Genomic DNA, 18,612 nt, shown 5'->3' on the forward strand with positions numbered 1-18,612 from the left:
CTGTGGCTGAGACTGAGGAAATGTTTCTTTGTTGAGAGTGCCTGTAGTACTCAAGAATAGCTGAGAAACTAAGAGATGGAGATAAAAAAAAGAAAGCACCTTTGTCTACCCAAGGGATAAAAAGAAAATCACAAGTTGAGCCCTTGAACAGTATGAAATTGGCTGAAAAAAATATAATAGCTTTGAAAGTACTTTTATTTGCTCTGGGTTTGAGTCTTCAGGAAGCCATCACTTCGCATTTTCAAGCTTACCTCTACCACCTGGAGGTTAGAATTTTCATTAAAAAATATAGGGGAAGGTGCTCCTGCAATCATTTGACTTCGGCTGTTAGGCCTTCAAGAAGATCTCTGTAATGCTGAGGGTATGGGTGTGATTAAAAGGCAAGACTCCATCTGATCTGAGGAGGGGAGATGTGTCTTCAGCCTGCAGTCCAGGCATTCTAAAAGCTAATTACTACCTCATTATTAGTAGTCTTATTAAGAGAAAAGCTGCTTGTCTCCTTGAGGCAACACTTGCAATGGTCTGGGGCCTGGGAGGTGCAGAGCGAGGGGGTCAAAGGCGCTCCCAGCCCATGGGGAGCACTGTGGGTAGGGTGGCCAAGCCACATGAGCCTTCCAGAGGTGGCCCAGCCTCTATGAGCATGAAACACGCCTGCCCTTGAGATCAGGGCCCCGAAGCCTTGTTTTGTTTGTCTCTGCCTTCAGGGTATCTGGCTCTACACCTTATTTTGAGCCCTGGTTTGCACCCCGTGCCCGTTCCGGAGGGTCCTGGCGCCATCTCATGGACACACCATCGTCCTGGCGCGGCCGATTTGGGGACAGCGGAGCAGTGGGTGCCGCACACCGCAGGGGAGGAAGCCCATCCTCTTCACACTGCGTGCTGCTGGCCCAGTGCTCTTCTCATGAGCCAACTGATTCTAGAGACCATTATCTTATCTATGGTGGTGTCTTTTAGCAGATCAAGACATTCTGAATTCATGTGTGTGAACAGAAGGATCATATCCCAACTCTGCAGGCACGTGTTGGTCTCTTTCAACCTTGCTTTCTACAGCAGAGAAGTCCAAGAGTGTGGGCCGGAGGAACTCAATGTCCTGCAGCAGAGCCCTGGTCTGGGTGTCCAGCAGGACGTGGCTGCAGTGTCCAGCAGGACAGCTGGCCCCGTGCCCCAGCTTGCCAATCCGGACATGTTGAGGGACTGGCTGTTTAACACCAACTGAAAAAGAACCTGCTGCTCTTTCCCCAAGTGCCCTGTGTCTTCTGAAGGCAGACCTAAAAAGACACCCGGTCTGGCTCTGAGGAGCAGCAGGAGATGGAGTGTCCCCTCCTGGTCCTCGAAGAGAATTGCACTACTGACAAAAGCTCAATGAAACGCGAAGAGATTCACGCGTGAAATGATGATTTTGCAGCAGAAATGCCCAAGGTGAAATATGTGGACCAGGATTTGAACTCTTCCAAACTTATCAGTGCTTTTACCTCAAGCTGCCCTTAAAACCATATTCCCCTTGTCTTTTGAATCCATATTACTAAAACTCCACCTTTTCCAAAATGTTAGAAACATCCAAGACCCAGTAACAGACTGGTTGCTCAAGTGTGAGTTCAAGGCTACGTGCTGGGGCTGCAGAATTCAGAGCAGAGCCACCTCCCCACATGGGTATGACAGTGCTGACTGTGAATATTTCTTCGAGTTGATGCTGGCAGGAAGGACAAGACTGTTGACAGTATTTCAGTATTTCAGCACAGAGGCTGAAATACCTGCAATACTGAAAGTTCTGAGAAGCACCTCGATGTTGTAGCATGCTGGACTCTACCTCCCAAGCATGTCACAAGCACGTCACACACAGAAGAAAGAGCCATATGAATGTTAACAGCCACAAAGCCGACATCCTGTGTGACTTTTTAGCCACTTAAGTCTGTGACTGACCTAATTCAGTAAGCATTTTGGCCTTACATGGAAAATGTGCCTGAAGTTCACAGGCACATCGTCTGTCACTGCCACAAACATGGGAAACACAGCAGGCCCTCCTGAAGCTCTCGCTACCTCAGATGCATCTTACGAACAGTTTTCTCACTCCAATACCTGTTTGAAGACATGGAAGTGTCACAGGGTTCACTAGGCAGAATGTGGGCCACACTCCTCAGCCCCAGCCTCTGACACTCTGTGGGTGAGGGGCTGGGAGGGCACAGCCAGGCAGTGTCTCCTTGCATCAGTCTCTGGCTCGAGCCAGCAGCTTGTTCAGAGTGAATGGGAGACACTCAGGGCACATTTTCCTCGTGACCCCATGAGCCACCTATCAAAGTCTTTACACAGCAGAGTCACAAAACAAATACACTGCACTGCAGAGAGACACGGGGAAAGGAAGCTCTGGGAGGAGTCTTTTAGCAGGAGACAACAGCAGCTCCCCAGAGGTTGTGTTTTGTGAGAAAGGGCGGAGGCTGAGCACGCAGCTGGGTGCTAAGACACCTCAGCAGTGTCAGATGAGAGCCTGTGCTGGCTGGCCTCCTCTCACACCTGGGGATTCGTGTCACTCAGCTCCTGCAACAGCCCAGCCCGGCTGCTGCCCACGTGGCAGAGCCTTGGCATGGGAACTGCACAAGGACTGGTTCTGAGTCGGAGCAGAGAGGCTTGTGCTGCTCCAAAGGCTCAGAAATAGCAGGGGCTGTTAAGGCTGGCTGAGTAACCAGTTGCCATGCTAATCCCCCTGCCCAGCAGCCTTCCTGTCTTCTTGTTGTGGTCACAACAAAGTAATATTGATATGAACACACAACTGACACAAACACACAAGGAGATTGTATGAAGCTGCTCTGGAGCAGACTGTATATCGTGTCCTGGGAAGGTCATAGCCAGGGCAGCATCTGCCCTGGAACCCGCAGTGTGCAGTCTGTAATGTGCACACAAACCCTCACGAGCTCCCAAGGAGACAGTGGGACTGCACAAATTAAACAAGTGTGAAAGGGTAAGCAGGCTCCCCCTGTTAGTGAGCCAGCATGCATTATGCAAACAGTCTGATTCTGCTCTCACATCAATTTTGCATCATTCCAGCTCATGGTTTCCAGTAGCTCCTCTCAGCTGGCATCTATGCAAGTGTCGGAACAAAAATAATGCTCTTTTCTCTTTCAGTTGTTTCTCTAGAGTAAAATTTGTACCAGTGCAGGCACCAAGTCCATGTTTCTGTTCTAGACATATTCTGAGCACTGAAATGTAACCCAAGAAGGTGGCATGTGGTACACACAGGTCCCCCCTGGCTCCAAAGCCCCCCGGGAGCAAACTGCATGGGAAGTGAATGACAGGAACAGAAGATTACCCCTTCACTGGTTTTCTGCAAATCTGAAGAAGTGTTTCTTGTGTCATTGCCTGCATCCCCAGCATCAGAGCTGCTCTTATTTTCTTCCTCTTTGCAGTCCTTATCATCTTCATCTCCAGGAGATTTCCGTGACTGCTTGGAGGATTTCTAAAATGATCAACAACAAAGTAAAAATTAAAACCTGAGCTTCAGCCATAGAAACACACTTCTGAAATGTATGTGGAATGCTGTCTGATCATGCAGTTCCTCATTCAAGGTGAAGATTGGGGAGGATATGTGGGGTGAAAAGCTTTTTTCAGGTGAAGTAGCTGGAGTTACTGCCACAAATGAAGGAAATTTCTGTGAAATTCTGTGTTCAGCACAGTTTGGCAGCTCAATTGACTGAAAGACAGACACAGTAATAGGAGCTGGGTATTAGTGTTGGGTCACCTGTAGGTTTTGTTAGTTAATGAAACAGATGGTGCCAGCTTGACAAAAGTTTTGATTGAACACAGAGATGTAAAATGAGACTAACATTAGCAGAGCTGCTTTCCATACTTTTTTTTAGCGCTGTCAGCTTTAATATATTAACACTAGAGCCATGTGGAACCAATACATCTTTTCTGCTCCCTTTATGTTATGCAATTCTACAGTACAAAAGGATAAATTGTGGCATTAAGCCACCATTTTCCTAATCCTCTGTTTGCCCAGAGTCTTCTGGAAAGAAGATGGTAGACCAGACCTGAATTTCTAATGTAAAACACACAAAGGGGGTGAAATTACTTAATACATTTTGTTCAGTGGATCAACCACAAAAATTCACACTCTTCCCCCAAACTGAGCCTGGATCAGATTGTTTGCTTGCTTCTTCTCATTTCAGTTAGTTTTCACTTTCAGAGAAGAATAACATGAATGTGAATAAATTGACTCTGCCACACTTTCCACATTTTTTCAGGCAATGTACAGTCCTGGAGGCACACACAGCACCAGAGGAAGTGACTATAATGTTGCTCCCCTTCACCCAGGTGACAAGTGAGAAGTCTATCTGAACCCAAAGGTGTCACTTCTCAGGGGATTTTGTCCACCAGCAATTGTGAGACAGACACTCTCTGAGCTTCCTGATCTACACTGTTACTGAAGACATTAACAGGGCTGGTAGGTACTACAGTGCAGGTCTTTTATCTACAAATTGAGCACCCTACTCCCTGCTTAATGAATTAGTTCTTCCTCCATCCTATTCTGTATCCTAGACTGAAGTGTTTTACCCTCAGCTACAAGAGGAGCAGCAGAGCACATCTGACCCTCCCAGATCTTTCAGCATCTGGGGTATTCTGGGAGAGGGAATCTTGAATTCTCCTGGACAGGAGCCAAACCTGAACTCACAACTCTCAGAAGGCACACTCCTACGGCTTCTTTTTCCTTCATGGGGAGAGGCCTATCTAAGATGATCAAACCTATCAATCCATCTTTGCATGGGTTTTCTCTCCAGCCCTTCTGATCTCCCTCCCATAGTTTCACCTTCCTCTCAGTGTGTGGGCACTCGAACAGGGCAGAGAATTCCAACTGCTGTCTCACCAGGGCTGTCTACAGAGTAAGAGCACTTCCCTTTGCCCATTTGAACACCACTGTTATGGTACTGGAATCAAACGCTAAAGGAGGAAGGACAGATTTCCATGAGGTGAACATTATTCCAATTATAAATGCACATGGGTAACAATAGAAATACTCAGAAGATAACCTTTGAAGTGTAGGATTTTTTCCGTTTTGAGCCGGCTTTTTCATTCTTTCTTTTTCCTTTTCCATCCTCTTCTACCCGATCGCCTTCCTCCTCACTGCTGGCATCTGCTGTATTTCCTCCTTCTCCTTCAGTTTCTGATGAGCTCTGTTGCTGAATTGCCTTTAAAATAACAACAACAATAATAACAAAAACAATAAAAATATCACTAATGCCTAGTACTTGATTTTTGTTCTGCATTGAAGGTAGAAATACTGGAAATGGACAGCTTACACTTTAATAGTCAGGAAGAGCTCAGGTTATTCTTGCAATTATCAGGAAAAAAGGCTGCAAAGGCAATTTTCTCAGTCACCACTTGAACTCAGTTATCAGATGCAGATTCTGGGATAGCATGTTCTGAAGGGTTTACACAGAAACAGAAGATCTGATACTAAAAATGTGTTTGCTGGAGGAGAACTAAGAGCTGCTCAGTGGAAAGACCTGGCTTGCTCTACTTTGGGAAAAACTACTAAAACTTTTAGCCTTTGTCCGCAATAGGAGAGAGTTTTTTGTGAGAGAAGATGGCTGTTGCACTCCCCTCAAAGGGCAAGATCTCAGTGTTTTGGAAAGGCAAACCCTGACCAGCAGGCTGAGCGCTCTTTGACAGCCCATCTCCCACAGACTATTCACTGGGTTTTTTTAAAATCCCCAAGTGTATGCAAAACATGTGTAGGGCTGAAAATATGAAACAGGAACTGAGAGAGGCCGCAGCTTTTCTGCAGGTGGTCTGTATCTCTGGCTTGTAGGGTTTTGTGATAATAATGTAATAGGTGTCTGCCTTCTTTTGGAGGTGATTCCTGCCTTCAAAGGACCACATTTTTTTAATGAGAAAAGTTCTTTGTTTTATACAGCCCACCAACTACTCTTCTCTCCCTCCAGCTTCACTGACTTTCTGCTCTGGAGACCCAACAGGGAGAGCTGTTGTACAGCAGCAACTGTCTCGTAACAGCAGCTTAACCCTCCACCTCCTCACTCCTCTCAGCTTCAGCACTGTGTGTTATACATTACCAATGTAAAAATCAAAAGTGCAGTGACCTTAAGGTCTGTGTAAAATACACGGAGCCTGATATAAAATAAACAACAGAAAGAAGAAGTCAGAAATTATTCATGTTTGTGCAGGAGTAAATAAAACCACCCATTTTTAATTCAACTAAATCTGTTGCAGAATTTTCCACTTCACCACCCCAGAATATCATAGAAAGCAAAAGGCTCTGCAGTATGATTAAAGTTCCATTTGTCACAGAGTGTGAGACCACAGTTGTCTTTACACTACACAGTTAATAAAGCTGTGAAACTTTCTTGCTCCATCAAAACCAGAACCTTCCACATCACTCTTAAAATGTCCACTTTGACACGAAGTCAAAGAAGAAAACAAGAAAGATAAGGAGGAATAGGTGTGAAAGTCATTTACCTGATATCCAGTAAACTTTACTCCAGGGTTGTTTTCTATTTCCCACAGGCCTTCATTAAATCCTTTTCGCTTGTTCGATTTCCCAAACTTATCTTTATATTCTTTATATGGGAAAAGGTCTTTGGGCCCCAGGAACGCACTGCATTTTAACAGAGGTAACATTCAAAAAAGGACTTAAAACTCTCCTCTTGAAAAAAATCAAAACATCAACAGTGCAAATGTTTTCCCTATTCTTCTGCTCATTCCACAATTTCTTTTCTAGTTTTATTTATTTATTTACTTGTCACACTGGCTTTGAATTACTGCTGTGAGCCTGATTTCATGGATTGGCTCATCATCCTGATGTTTGATGTAGTAAAATCATGCTGGGTATCTCTAGAAACAACTAAAACATCTCTGTTCTATTAACTACTGCTGGGAACTGGCATGAGCAGTTGAAACAGTTTATGAAAGGGATTATATGATGTCATTGCTTGCGACAGCAAGGGACCAAACTTCCAATCCCAGTGTTACAAATCCAGAAAGGCCTAAAAATGCCACATGAAAAGTCAAAGCATGTAAGGAGTGCCTAGGACCTGTGAGTCAAACTTTATCCCTTGTACTTTGGGATAGGAAAAGCAGTGGCATTTATTGTTATCTATACTGCCAGTAAGCCCAGGAGATGCTTTCTTGGAATTAGCCCCCCGCATACCAAATTCTGTACAAACACAATAAAAATGCTCTTTCCCAAAAATCTTATAATTTCATATAAGACAAAAAACAATGGGCGAATATAGGCAGATGAGTAATACAAGGAAACAATGAGACACACAGGGTGCCTGTGGCCAAATAGTTTTTTAGACAGCACAGCAAAGGAGGGATTTTGTGCTCTGCTGCTGCCTAAGTCAGCTACGCACTGGGCCAACTAATTTCAGGCACAGGCACTATAATGCAGGGAAAAATAATTATATAAAAAAAGAAGAATGATGATTTATCCTGCATTTTCTACACACATTACAGTAAAACTCTAACTTCTTAAGTCTTAAACTGAAGAATGCATAACTTTCTTTTCACTGGGTATCTCTATCTACTGTATTCTGCAGTGTGACATTGAGACTGTAATCACAAGTTAAATTAAAACAATGAAGGCAAAAAGACCCCTTCATTCCCACATGTAAAGATTCTGTGTCATCAATGACCAGAGCTCAGCAAGTCCCAGTGTCCTTCACCATAATCACTGTCCTACTTTCCTGATGATCTTTGCAATTAATGTTAACTCTCTGGTCTCCCTTACTGTGGGACTGTGGAGCTCCACCATGTCCCACACATTTATTGTTGTAACCTCACCACGACATTGGGAATCTGCCCCTTTTTTGCAGATGGGCTTCTGAGGCACAAAGATTGTCCAAGGTTAAACTCAAACTGATAGCAGAGTACAGAGGAAAAACCAGCTCTCTTCAGTCCCAGTCTAATACCTTAATCACAGGATCATATTTCTTCCTTTCTGTAATCATTATTTCAGATTAATGCCTGATTTATGCCCAGCATTTATGAATGTGCAAAGTTCCATTCACTTAAATCATCCTACTGGCCAAGAAGTTTGCCAGTGCAGAGCCAACTGGTTGCTAAAGGCATCAGATGACAAGTCCCTGAGGAAAGAGCTTCCTTCTAACTCCACGTGAGGCAGCATGGGATCCACGCTCAGTTGGATACTGAGAAATATCTTAATTATATAATTACAAACATAATGCATTTCTACCTGCAAACCAAACAGTGATCTCTAAACCAAGAGATGTCATGTTAATATTAAATGCTACAGTAGAGCAAGGGATCTGAATAAATTATGTTATCTCTGCTTTTGCTAATACTAGGAGACGTCTTCTTGCTGTCAAAAATACAAACAAACAGTTCTAACACAAATAACAAAGGAAAACTGTACGAAACTTACTGTGAGCTACCTTAACTTAGCTCAGCAGTAATGTATGGAAATGTTCCTACAGCCTTTTATGTACAGTAAACACTGAAAAACTGTCTACATCTTTGTTTGAAATACATTCATTGCCACTGGGAGAGTGTAAGTTTCTGCTGCTCTGCTATAAAACTAAGGAGCTGCAATCCACAGATCATTTTTAACAGTTAGGCTTTTACATTTATAGGGTAGGAACTACAAACTGTTTTCCTGTTTCAGATGATACAGTGAGATCATGAACTCACAAAATCCAAAGCAAAAGAGATTATCAGTTTGGGATTCATTCATTTTGGAATAAAAGTGGTCAGTTTTTTCTTAAATGGTTCTCAAATATAATGTTTCCATTAAAAAAAAATTACATTTTGGTTTCTGATTTGAAAGCATCATAAGTTTATTTGAACTTTACTCTTTTCAGATTATTTTGTGACAGTAGTAGTAGACCACAATACATCAAAACATCAGGTTGTTTCATTTCAGCAATGGGAAGAAATATTTTAACTAAAGAGAGGCTATTATGAACTTATTAAAGCAGAAACTGCCTTTAAAGATTTTTTTTTTTTTAATAAAATGTGATGTATGAGCTATGGAACTTACCATATTCTGGAATAATATTAAAATTCAAAAATAAACAATAAATTTTTAATAAAGCTTCAAACCTCTAACATTGAATTCAAAATATCATCAGAATTTCATTTTTTCCGGTTTTAAAGGAATTCTAGAAAACATGTTACCTGCAAATGGGGAAGGAAAAGTTTTAAAATGAAAATATTTCATGCAAAATGGAATGTGACCTATTTTTTTTAGCTACCTCAGAGATAGAGACATGTACATTATAATCTTGAAACTCTGTACTTTGTAGCATTATGACGAGACCTAACTTACCTCTTGTGCTCTGATTCCCTTCTCTCCCTATCAGCTCAGCCAGCTCAGTTCTTCTATCACTTCTGTGAGCTCCATCCTACAATATCCCCAGCACAAATCTCCCAGGAATGCACATATTTTAAAGCTCTGTGAGGACTGCCTGAGACTCTGGGGTCTGCTTCCTTTCAGATCACAAACTCCCACGAGAGTTCTCACACAGGACACGAGCTCAAACATGTCCAAACACAAGAGCCTGATCTCTGCTATCATGGACATCCAAGTAAAAAATGTTTGCCCCTGCCTCTGAGTTCAGGGCTTTTTCAGACCCTTTAATAAATCCATGCCAGTATGTTTCTTTACAGGAAACACAGGCTTTTATGTTCAGCTCATGATAGACCATGAAGGCAGCAGCATTCCCAACTACTTTCAGTTTTCACTCCCATTTGTTAATACAAATGAGTTGGGCTTGTAGGACCTCTCTCTAGGCTCCCAATGGCTTCAGTCAGGATTTGCTCCAATGCAATCAGAGGAGATGATGTTAGCTGCAGTAGAAAAAGACATTTTCAAAGGAAGAGGTCACGTTCATTCACTTACGTTTCATGAGTCCCAAAAAAGAAGATGGGGTATTTATTTGCTGGAGGCTTCACGGCTCCTTCAGGAAGTTCATCAATCTGTAAGACAGAGAAAGCAGTGGAAAAAAGATTATTCCCATAAGTGGTGTCCCTCATCCAAGAATCCTTACCAAACCATGGAAGTGCTAGCACAGGTATCCTGCAGCCCTGGGAGGTCCCACTGCGTGCTGGGGTGGGGAAGGGAAGACAGCTGCTGGATTTTCAGGCAGGCAGGTCATACAGAGTCAGCATATGACTGAAACACTACAGGGAGACAACAGAAGACCCAGGAGCACACACAAAGTTTTAATGATTTCATGGGCATTATAACACACAAAGGCAATAAAATCAAGTCTGCTTAATTTAAGTGTTAACTTCAGATGCTGCCTCATCAAAGGCATCGAAGCCCAGAGGGTAATCCCGCCTGTCTCACACAGCCACCTCAATAACTTCTGCAGCAAATGGGGAACAGATGGCATCTCTGAGACTCTGCAGCTGGAACACTGGACCATCCCCCAGTGGTGCTTCCAGTGGTGATGGTGCTACACAGTGCAAAATGTGTAATGCACGCCAGGGAGGAGGGCCAGGGACTCTTCTTCCCCTGCAACACCCTGATAGCTGGCTTTGGTTACCACTCTCCTCTCTACCCTCTCCTTTCACATTTTACCCCTGGCCTCATATTTCTCAGGATACAGCTGCAGAGCAGTGACAGGAGGGATGCTGAGGGTGTTCTCCTGAGACAGAGCTGGTATTGGAACAAAGCCCTCAGGCTGAGCAGTGCCCAGACTCTTTCTCCTAATGTCTGAGTGAGAGCATTGGTTGTGAGGCAGGAGGTGAGGCCCAGGACTTAATCTTGTCCATGTCTAATTTTGTAGTCCTCTGCAACAGAAATAAGAGAGTCCAGGTGCCTACCCACATAAACCAGAAAAACAGCACAGCTTTAAATAAGATCTAAGAGCCTGACTTCCCAGAAATGGCACTTATGAGCATATGTGGGTGTGTGAAATTAAGTGTCCAGAGAACTCTCTGGCTAAGAGCGAGCCTAATGAATCTAGATATCTACAGGGCAGCACCAGTGAGCAGGTGAATGGCTTGGTGCCTGGTCTAAGGCAACTCAGTCTCAACATAAGCATATCAAATCCTGCCAAATGTCACTGCAACTGAGAGGGAAGTGCTGACATAACAATGCTATACAAAATCTGCTCCTCAGCAGAGCACTGGGATGGAACCTGCATGTTTTCACTCAGGAGGCCAGACCCACATGTGCTTTCCTTCTCTTTTCTTGCTGAAGGACCCCTAACACTGAATTCTTACTGACTAATAAGCACCAGATTGTTTTCAAAGGATGTTCTCTTTCACAGTAAAGCATCTGCTTGGCTATGTACCTCTCAAAGGAGCATGAGCTTTTGTAAGAATTCAAACCCTTTTGGTCTTTCTGCAAGGACACCTCTTGGGGATGGAGAAATGAGAGCCACGTGTGGAACTGTAACATCACAGGACTCCTTTCTGTAAAAGAAATGGATGCCTATCTTTTAGGTGGAACGTTCTCTGAAGCTGCACCAAAATCTGGAGATCCGAGAGCACTTCCAAACCACTCCCTGTCTCCTTCCTGCAGTGCAACTCAGGGGTGTGGATGGTGGGGCTCTGGCACACTGGGTCATATGTCACCATGCACCCACTGCCCAGCACAGTCTGCAGGAGACAATTCAGGATTGTCACAGGTGTCACATGCCTTGTGGGCGCACAGCAATTACCCACTTCCCGTACTTAGCAAAGCTAATAATTTGATAAATAAAAGGAGAAGCTATTATTTAAATGCACATAGAAGGAAGATACACACTGGTGGAGGATGAACACGCGCATTTACTTTTATCTCAGCTGTGTGTAAGAAGGAACTGAAACAACATGAAAGGCTTCTTGGTGCCCTCTTTATCATCAGGAGTACCTAGAAGAAAAGCTGCCAAAGATACTACTTTAGAGTTCATCATTTTCTGACATTAACTAGTTGTTTTTTAAGAAAGTGCCCACAATGTTGCTGTTTGCTCACAATTCATTATTAAAATACAGGTATTAGACTTATAATAAGAGTGATAAAAAGACTGCAGGGAAAAACCACTGCAACTCCCTTTCTAAACTGTTAGCAAGCCAGGGAGATATTGCATGTCTGCAAAACATTTTATGCCTCCTTAAAGATGGAAGTATCTACATGTCAGAGCAAAAAAGGCTGTGCTGGCAGTTTACCAAGTACAGGAAGGGGTAACACACCTCAACTGTCTGGATGCCATAGCCATCCTCCTCTTTATTGCAACAAGGAAGATGTCCAGATACCAGACCCCAGAAAAATGTGGACTCCTTTGACTGAGACAAACAGAGTCTGCTGGGACTCGAGTGCAAATCTCATTTGGCCACTTGAAATGCGGCGCCAGCTCTGGGCTGCATTACAGAGCAGCACAGCCCAGTTACTGCCTCAGCCCTCTCAGAATCTCTCATGAAATAAAGTAAACAGCTGTAAATGATCAGTAAAGGAGGGGAATGAAGACATGCTTAGTAGGGAATGCTGATCAGAAGGGACTGGGGATCTTACATCACACAACGAGCTGTGCTCCAAAGCAGTGAGGATCTCCTAAGCAATATCCCAAGTGGAGTTAAGCCTTCTGTCTTATTCCCAGCACTTAATACTGTTAGCTAAGGAGCAGCACCAAATCAACAAAGGAGAGAACACACATCTGTCACGCAGCTCACCTGCTCCTCATTTTGTGGCATATTTCTTTATTCATCCAAGTATCCCTTCTGACTACGTATCATCACAGGAAACCATAAAAAAGCTTTTCATAGCTTTTGGGAGTTGGCATACACATACAAACACATGCAGTATAAATCTGCACCAAACAGCTCAAGGAGAGACTGTTAATGCTCCCACTCTAACATTTCACTCTGCAGCTGAGGTCAAGACTTTCCCTGCCTTCACTGATGTTGCTGTGAGCTCCCCAGCTCTGGGGCTTATGTTGCTAGTACTGTAACAAGGTTGGATATAAAGTGACAGTGTTATCTTAGGGCCATTGAACTCCGTGGCAAAAACTCCAGGGAATTTAGCGAAGGATGAGACCCTCTCTGCCATTAGGAAAGATCTCTCCCCGTTTTACCTGTTTCACACAAATCCCTGCATTAGAGACTGTGAGAGGTGAGCTTTGCCCAGTGTCCCTATTCCCAGTAAAGCAACCTTAGCCCTCTGTGAATGTGGAGTCCCTAAGTGCTTATTTAGCTGCAGAACAACCCTGGCACTCCATGATGATTGCTGCTGTTTTGTTGTAGCAGAAAGCAAGCAGTACAAGCAACCATACTGCAATCTCCTGCTGCTGCACTCAGTCACAATTTATTCCCGTTCTACAGGATGTTTTGGTTAAACATGCTGCAGATTTGGATCCGATATTTTTCCCCATATCAGCAAGATCAAAGACAGAGAGAGAGAGGGAGGGAGGGAGGGAGAGAAAGAGAGTGAGCGCATGAGCACAAGAGTGAGAAAAGCATCGCTGCCTTGAACCAGGAACAAAAGAGGGAAGAGCACCCATACTGGAACACAGTGTTGTAGTCACAGAAACCTCACTAATGACTAAAGCATCTGTCTATCAGAGAGCCAGACTGCGACTGCGTTTTGCTCCTGGAAGGAAACAAACAGATTCTAAAGCACCTGCTGTAACCTGCAATCAAACAGGAGCTCCATCCCCGCCTGAGCCAGAGCAGAGAGTGGGCTGGAGCTTGCTGCCACAGAAATCAGTGTGAGCAGCGCATGGCGTGCAAATCTGATACATGCATCAGCAACACCATGGGCAGCCGCTTCAATTATGGCTAAAATTAAAGCAGGTGGTTTCAGATTTCGAGTTTTATCCCCTTAGCTCCCGTTGCTGTCATCTGCTTAATGAATAACAATTGCTTTCTTTTTGCACAACCTCAGCAGAGCTGCACTGCCCGGCATTTGTTTGCCAACCAACCAGCAGAGCTTTAAAGATGTAACTGAGGTTTTTTCCAGTAAACAAATGCCAGGCTTCTAGGGTCAAGAACACTGAACAGAAAATTCAGCTTGGTCCTCTCAAACCAGAGCAGGGCTTTATCAAACAGTGTTGCTAGTGACTACCAACGTGGAGGCAAGAAATCTGTCAGGATCCTTACACTGTAGTTTACAGGCTAGGATGTGTATGCAGCAGAGTATTTTGCTCTCGATGGTGCTGAGCAATTGCTGACTTCTCAGGGAGTATTTCCCACTGCCTGTCACAGGGTGGGTTTGGCAGCACTCACGCTGCAGTGCTCCCTTCCCGCTTGCCACGAGGTTGGGCACCCTGGGGAGCGAGGCGCTGGCTGGGTGGGCTGGACTGGCGCTGCAGAGCCAGAGCCCAGCGAGAAGGACAACAACAGTGGCTCACAGCAGCACAAATCATCCCCGTGCCTGGCTGTGGGATAACGTGGCATGTTCCTGACAGGCAGAGGAGCTCGCTGGGAGGGCTGGTGCAGAAACAGAGGAAGCTGCACCCCCTCCCGGGTGTTCTGCTCTGCAGAGCTCTACATTCCCTGCAAAATGGGAAACATGTCTCTGCGAGACACGAAGAGAGAGGCACGCTTTGTCTCTGCTGTGCTGTGCACAGCCGCTTTGGGGAGGCTGATGTTACTGCAGCGGCGAGGAAGAGGCAGCTCTGCCCACCAAGATGAAAGGGCATCCCTGAGGCACCTCCTTCCAGCTGCAGGGGCAGCAGGTGTCATGTTTTATGGCATCACGGAACCTCTGTGCTGTGGATAAGCTGCCGTTCAGAAGCAGGAATTCCAGGCTGTCAGGGTGGCTTTCGACCAGACTCTGTCCTGTTGCATTCCAACGGAATTTTACACTGAAATAAAAAAGGTATTATGCAAAAATACCTTTCAGGTCCCCATTTACAGAAAAAAGAAACTTCACATCAGCATGTGGAGATGCTTATTTGGGCACCCACAAGAACAAGTCCTTTTATTTTGCAGAAAGAGGGAATTAAAACTGCAGAGCAGTAATCACTGATTGTTTTGACATAGTGTAAATGCCTTTGATTGGCAAAAGCACACAGAACCATTGCTGAGATCAGTATCTCCCACTGAAATCCCTGGAGTCACTACACGGCAGTCGAGTAAAGGCCTATAGTGTTTGCTGGAAAGTGGTTCAAGTTGTTTATTATTGCCCAACACATGCAAGCAGCTTGATCTTTTACAGTTAGCTTATTAGCAGAACTCTAGATGGATAAAAGCAATACTCTTCAAAATCCATTATTAAAATAGGATATTTTGCTTTACTACAACATTTTTATTCCAATGGATTTATTATGCTTTTTAATAGCTAATGCTACTGGGAGTCAGCAGTATAGCAGTATCTTTTCTAAACCATTATTTAAAATACTGTTCTGTAAGATGTAAAATATTAATTTTTTTTTTCCCTAGAGGATCCTAAAATGTAAAAAAAAAAAAAAAAAAAAAAAAATCCAACCTGCTTCAAGCTAAAAACTGTGACTCAAATTCCATAGTGCTTAAATTGAAGAGCAATCCAACTAAAGCTGATTGCAGACTGCTGACTTCTTCTCTCATGTCTCAGAACTGGTATTTGAAGCAGAGCACTACTCCCCAATGTACATCACATACCTGAACTCCTAGGGTGGAATGCTGGCATATGCACTTTTTCACCCATTAAAAAAGATAACCCTGTGAAGGGTGAGACTAGAAGCAGAATCCAACTTAATAAGGTAGAATTGCACAGCTACAAAAGTAAAAATTAGAAAAAGTCTCTGGGCATGGAAGAGTGCCACCAGCAAAAACAAAAAGCAAAACAAGATTAAAACCAGCAGAGCATACTTTTGAGCACTGCTGAAAATGGCTGAAGGGTATCCTGCAGACAGCCAGAAATGACAATATAAAGACATCAATCCTCCCTTTTTTTTCTGTGCATGCTCAGGACCTCAACAAGATAGAAGACAATGAAGGGTTAGTTGGAGTCCAAACAATGCTGGCAGCAATGTCTCCCTAGGAAAGATCAGCAGTCTTGCAGCTGAGTTCAGCCCCTTTACATCCCTAATTAGCAGCATATTTTGAAGACAAAAAGTTGAAATACACTTTCTGCAGAGCTGCTTTAATCTCCAATATGAAAATGGGGCCAGAGCTTAGTTCTGCGTGACTGGTATCTGGATGCATGACTTTGTAGATAACTGATCCATTCATGTGATTCAAGTCCTCTCTGCACTCTTGGGGCTGGTGGACAGAAGACTGTCAGAGGAGGAGACCCGGGGGATACAAAGCCAAGTCTTCTCTCTGCCACTGGCCCCTGGGATGACCTTGGCCACAAGAATCTCTGCATCTCCTTCAGTCTCACTTTTATGAATGGGGACTATGGGACTGTTCTCCTTATAAAGCACTTGAGGTCCACGGCTAAAATGAGAGGAATTCCCAGTAACACGTACTTCCAGCTCTTGTCAGAGTTGGACTTCAGGTTACCAAACTGTAATCCTGCCAAGGAGCACACCCCAAAGTCAGGCTGCTGCAGAGATGCTCTGTTTTCTCCAAATGAAGTGCTTCCCTGCTACTGTGAATGAAGCAGTGGTGCTACCACTAGGATTCTTTTTTTCCCAGTCTGTTCCCTAAGGAAAGAAAAGGATTTGATCACACTATTTTCAGTCTGACTCTTACCTGCAATAACTCAGGGACACACCAGACAATTTTGCCAACCAGACAAAAGGAGAAAGGCCAGAGAGATATTAAGTTTCCCCATGTTTTGTGATAAATAGGCTGTCCAACAGAAGATGGGCAGACAAGTAGTCCATATGCTGAGAGACAGCTGGCAATGCAGGCTGAATCAAAACATCAGACACTAGGAAATCCACACAAAAGCAAGCCAGAGAAAAATAAACTTCTTAACTTTCATGGCTCACAAAATTACTTTTTATTTGTGTATGGGTAGGGAGAGCTTGTTTATTTTAAACAAATATTGCCAGCTGTGAGGCATTTAGCATTTACTTTTCCTCCCTTTAAGCACAGTGAAGGCTTGGTTCTCCTTTATCTGAATTATTCCTCAGATACCAAAATACTGTTTGCAATGTACATCCACCAAAGCAAATCAGAGTGATCCCACTAACACCAAATGAAAGCAGTTTCTAATGACAAAATTTGGTTACCCTACTTTACCATCTTACCACAAATATTTTTGTCTTGAAATATACAAGTGTGCAAGAAATGCTCATACAAAAGTGTTTAGAAGACATACAGCAAATAAAAATTAATTAACCAGTCAAGACATCAATAAGTGAGAAATTTTAGGGACTGGACATTCACAAACATTGTATTTCTGTTCTCCCACTCTCTTCTTAAAAGCCAAAGGGACATGGAAAGTCATACAGTCTTCCTCCCCAAAGTAGATAAACCCTGCCACCTTCTGTATCTCATCTGCTCCAAGGAGTGCATGGGTGATACAAGAACTCTTTAGGCCGAGGAATATCTTTTTGCCTTCCAATATTTACACTAGAATGTTACTATTTCATTGATTGGTTTTAAGGAAGAATGTTATATTCATGAGGTAGGATTTTTTTTGCCAGTTAACTTGATCAAAACACTTCCAATTAGATGCAGCCTGCCTAGAGTGTTGACATTTGGTCAAATACAACTGAATTTATACTTTAAGCTCATTTGTTCCACCCAAAGCTCCATATTCCACTGTCCAATCTTTTATTAAAAGAAGTGTTGCTAGTCCTTACACTCCCATCAGCACACTTAAAGCCAAAAGGTAAGCAAATTTCCAGAAGACTGCGTTCTCCTAGACTTGGCTGGCTTAATTTACCATTTCTTTTCCAGTATCGTTTTCTACCCCAAAAAGTCAGTTGAAAAAAATGGTATTTACGCAATATTCCCAGGCTGAAGAATACAGAGCATCCCTGTGCAGTATTTGGTCCAGCTTCCCAAAAAATACACAAAACCCTGACACTACAACTTGTGGCTAAGATTGCTTTGGGTAAGGAAACGTGATTGATGGAGAACATAACCCTCCAGTTTGTGACAGGGTGGACACACACATACCAGAGACAAAGAAAGGAACAATCTGCTTCACTTACTGCAGCCCCCAGCTCATGCTAGGGAGGATTCAAGCTTGAGACTCTGGAGATTCCACTGTTATCTGGGCTTTTGGGTACAGAAAACCCTCCTGCTTGTCTCCTCTGTGACCTGTTTTCTTACCATCAGTTGCAGCTAAGGGATATAACATCAGGGGCCTGAAACACTCCTTGCCACTGAACAAGTGCCTGCATACAAAAAATGCTTACTGTTACTTGGGAAAAGAACACAAAATCTTTGTCCCTTGAAAACACAGAGCACTTTTAGTATCCTGCAGCCCTCTGAGGTTCAGGTGCACCAGCAGAGACGAGACTACGAGTGTCCTACCAGTCCTCTAGAGGGAATGGAGACACAGCCAAGCATGTGTTTGTCTTCATTACGCTGCTCTCTGTGGACCCACAGAACATAAAGACTCATGGTCTTAATGTGCTCACACCAGAACATCTATTTGCAGGATTAAGCAACTCCTTCAAACATCAAGTTCTGTTTCTCGGGATCCTGAGCCAAAGCACCCTGTCACCTACCCAGCCCCGTGCAGGCACGGGCAGCCTGCACCAGCTGAGCTGCGCACGCAGCGCCGCAGCCACACAAACGCATCTTCTGCAGGCACCGGGGCTGGGGGCGGTG

General features: G+C 43.9%; 1 protein-coding gene across 1 annotated transcript in view; it reads right to left on the reverse strand.

The window, feature by feature from the left end:
• LOC103621336 (hepatoma-derived growth factor-related protein 3) overlaps positions 1-18,612 on the reverse strand; it is a 34,309-nt gene that overhangs the window by 4,820 nt on the left and 10,877 nt on the right. Inside the window, exons 2-5 of the mRNA XM_017742626.1 lie at positions 9,869-9,945; positions 6,466-6,604; positions 5,019-5,177; positions 3,302-3,448 (exon numbers count right to left, since the gene is read on the reverse strand). Coding sequence (XP_017598115.1) covers positions 3,302-3,448; positions 5,019-5,177; positions 6,466-6,604; positions 9,869-9,945 — 522 coding nt within the window. The remainder of the gene's footprint in view (positions 1-3,301; positions 3,449-5,018; positions 5,178-6,465; positions 6,605-9,868; positions 9,946-18,612) is intronic.

Source organism: Corvus brachyrhynchos, unplaced genomic scaffold (assembly GCF_000691975.1).
Source record: "Corvus brachyrhynchos isolate BGI_N302 unplaced genomic scaffold, ASM69197v1 scaffold97, whole genome shotgun sequence".
Taxonomy (NCBI): Eukaryota; Metazoa; Chordata; class Aves; order Passeriformes; family Corvidae; genus Corvus; species Corvus brachyrhynchos.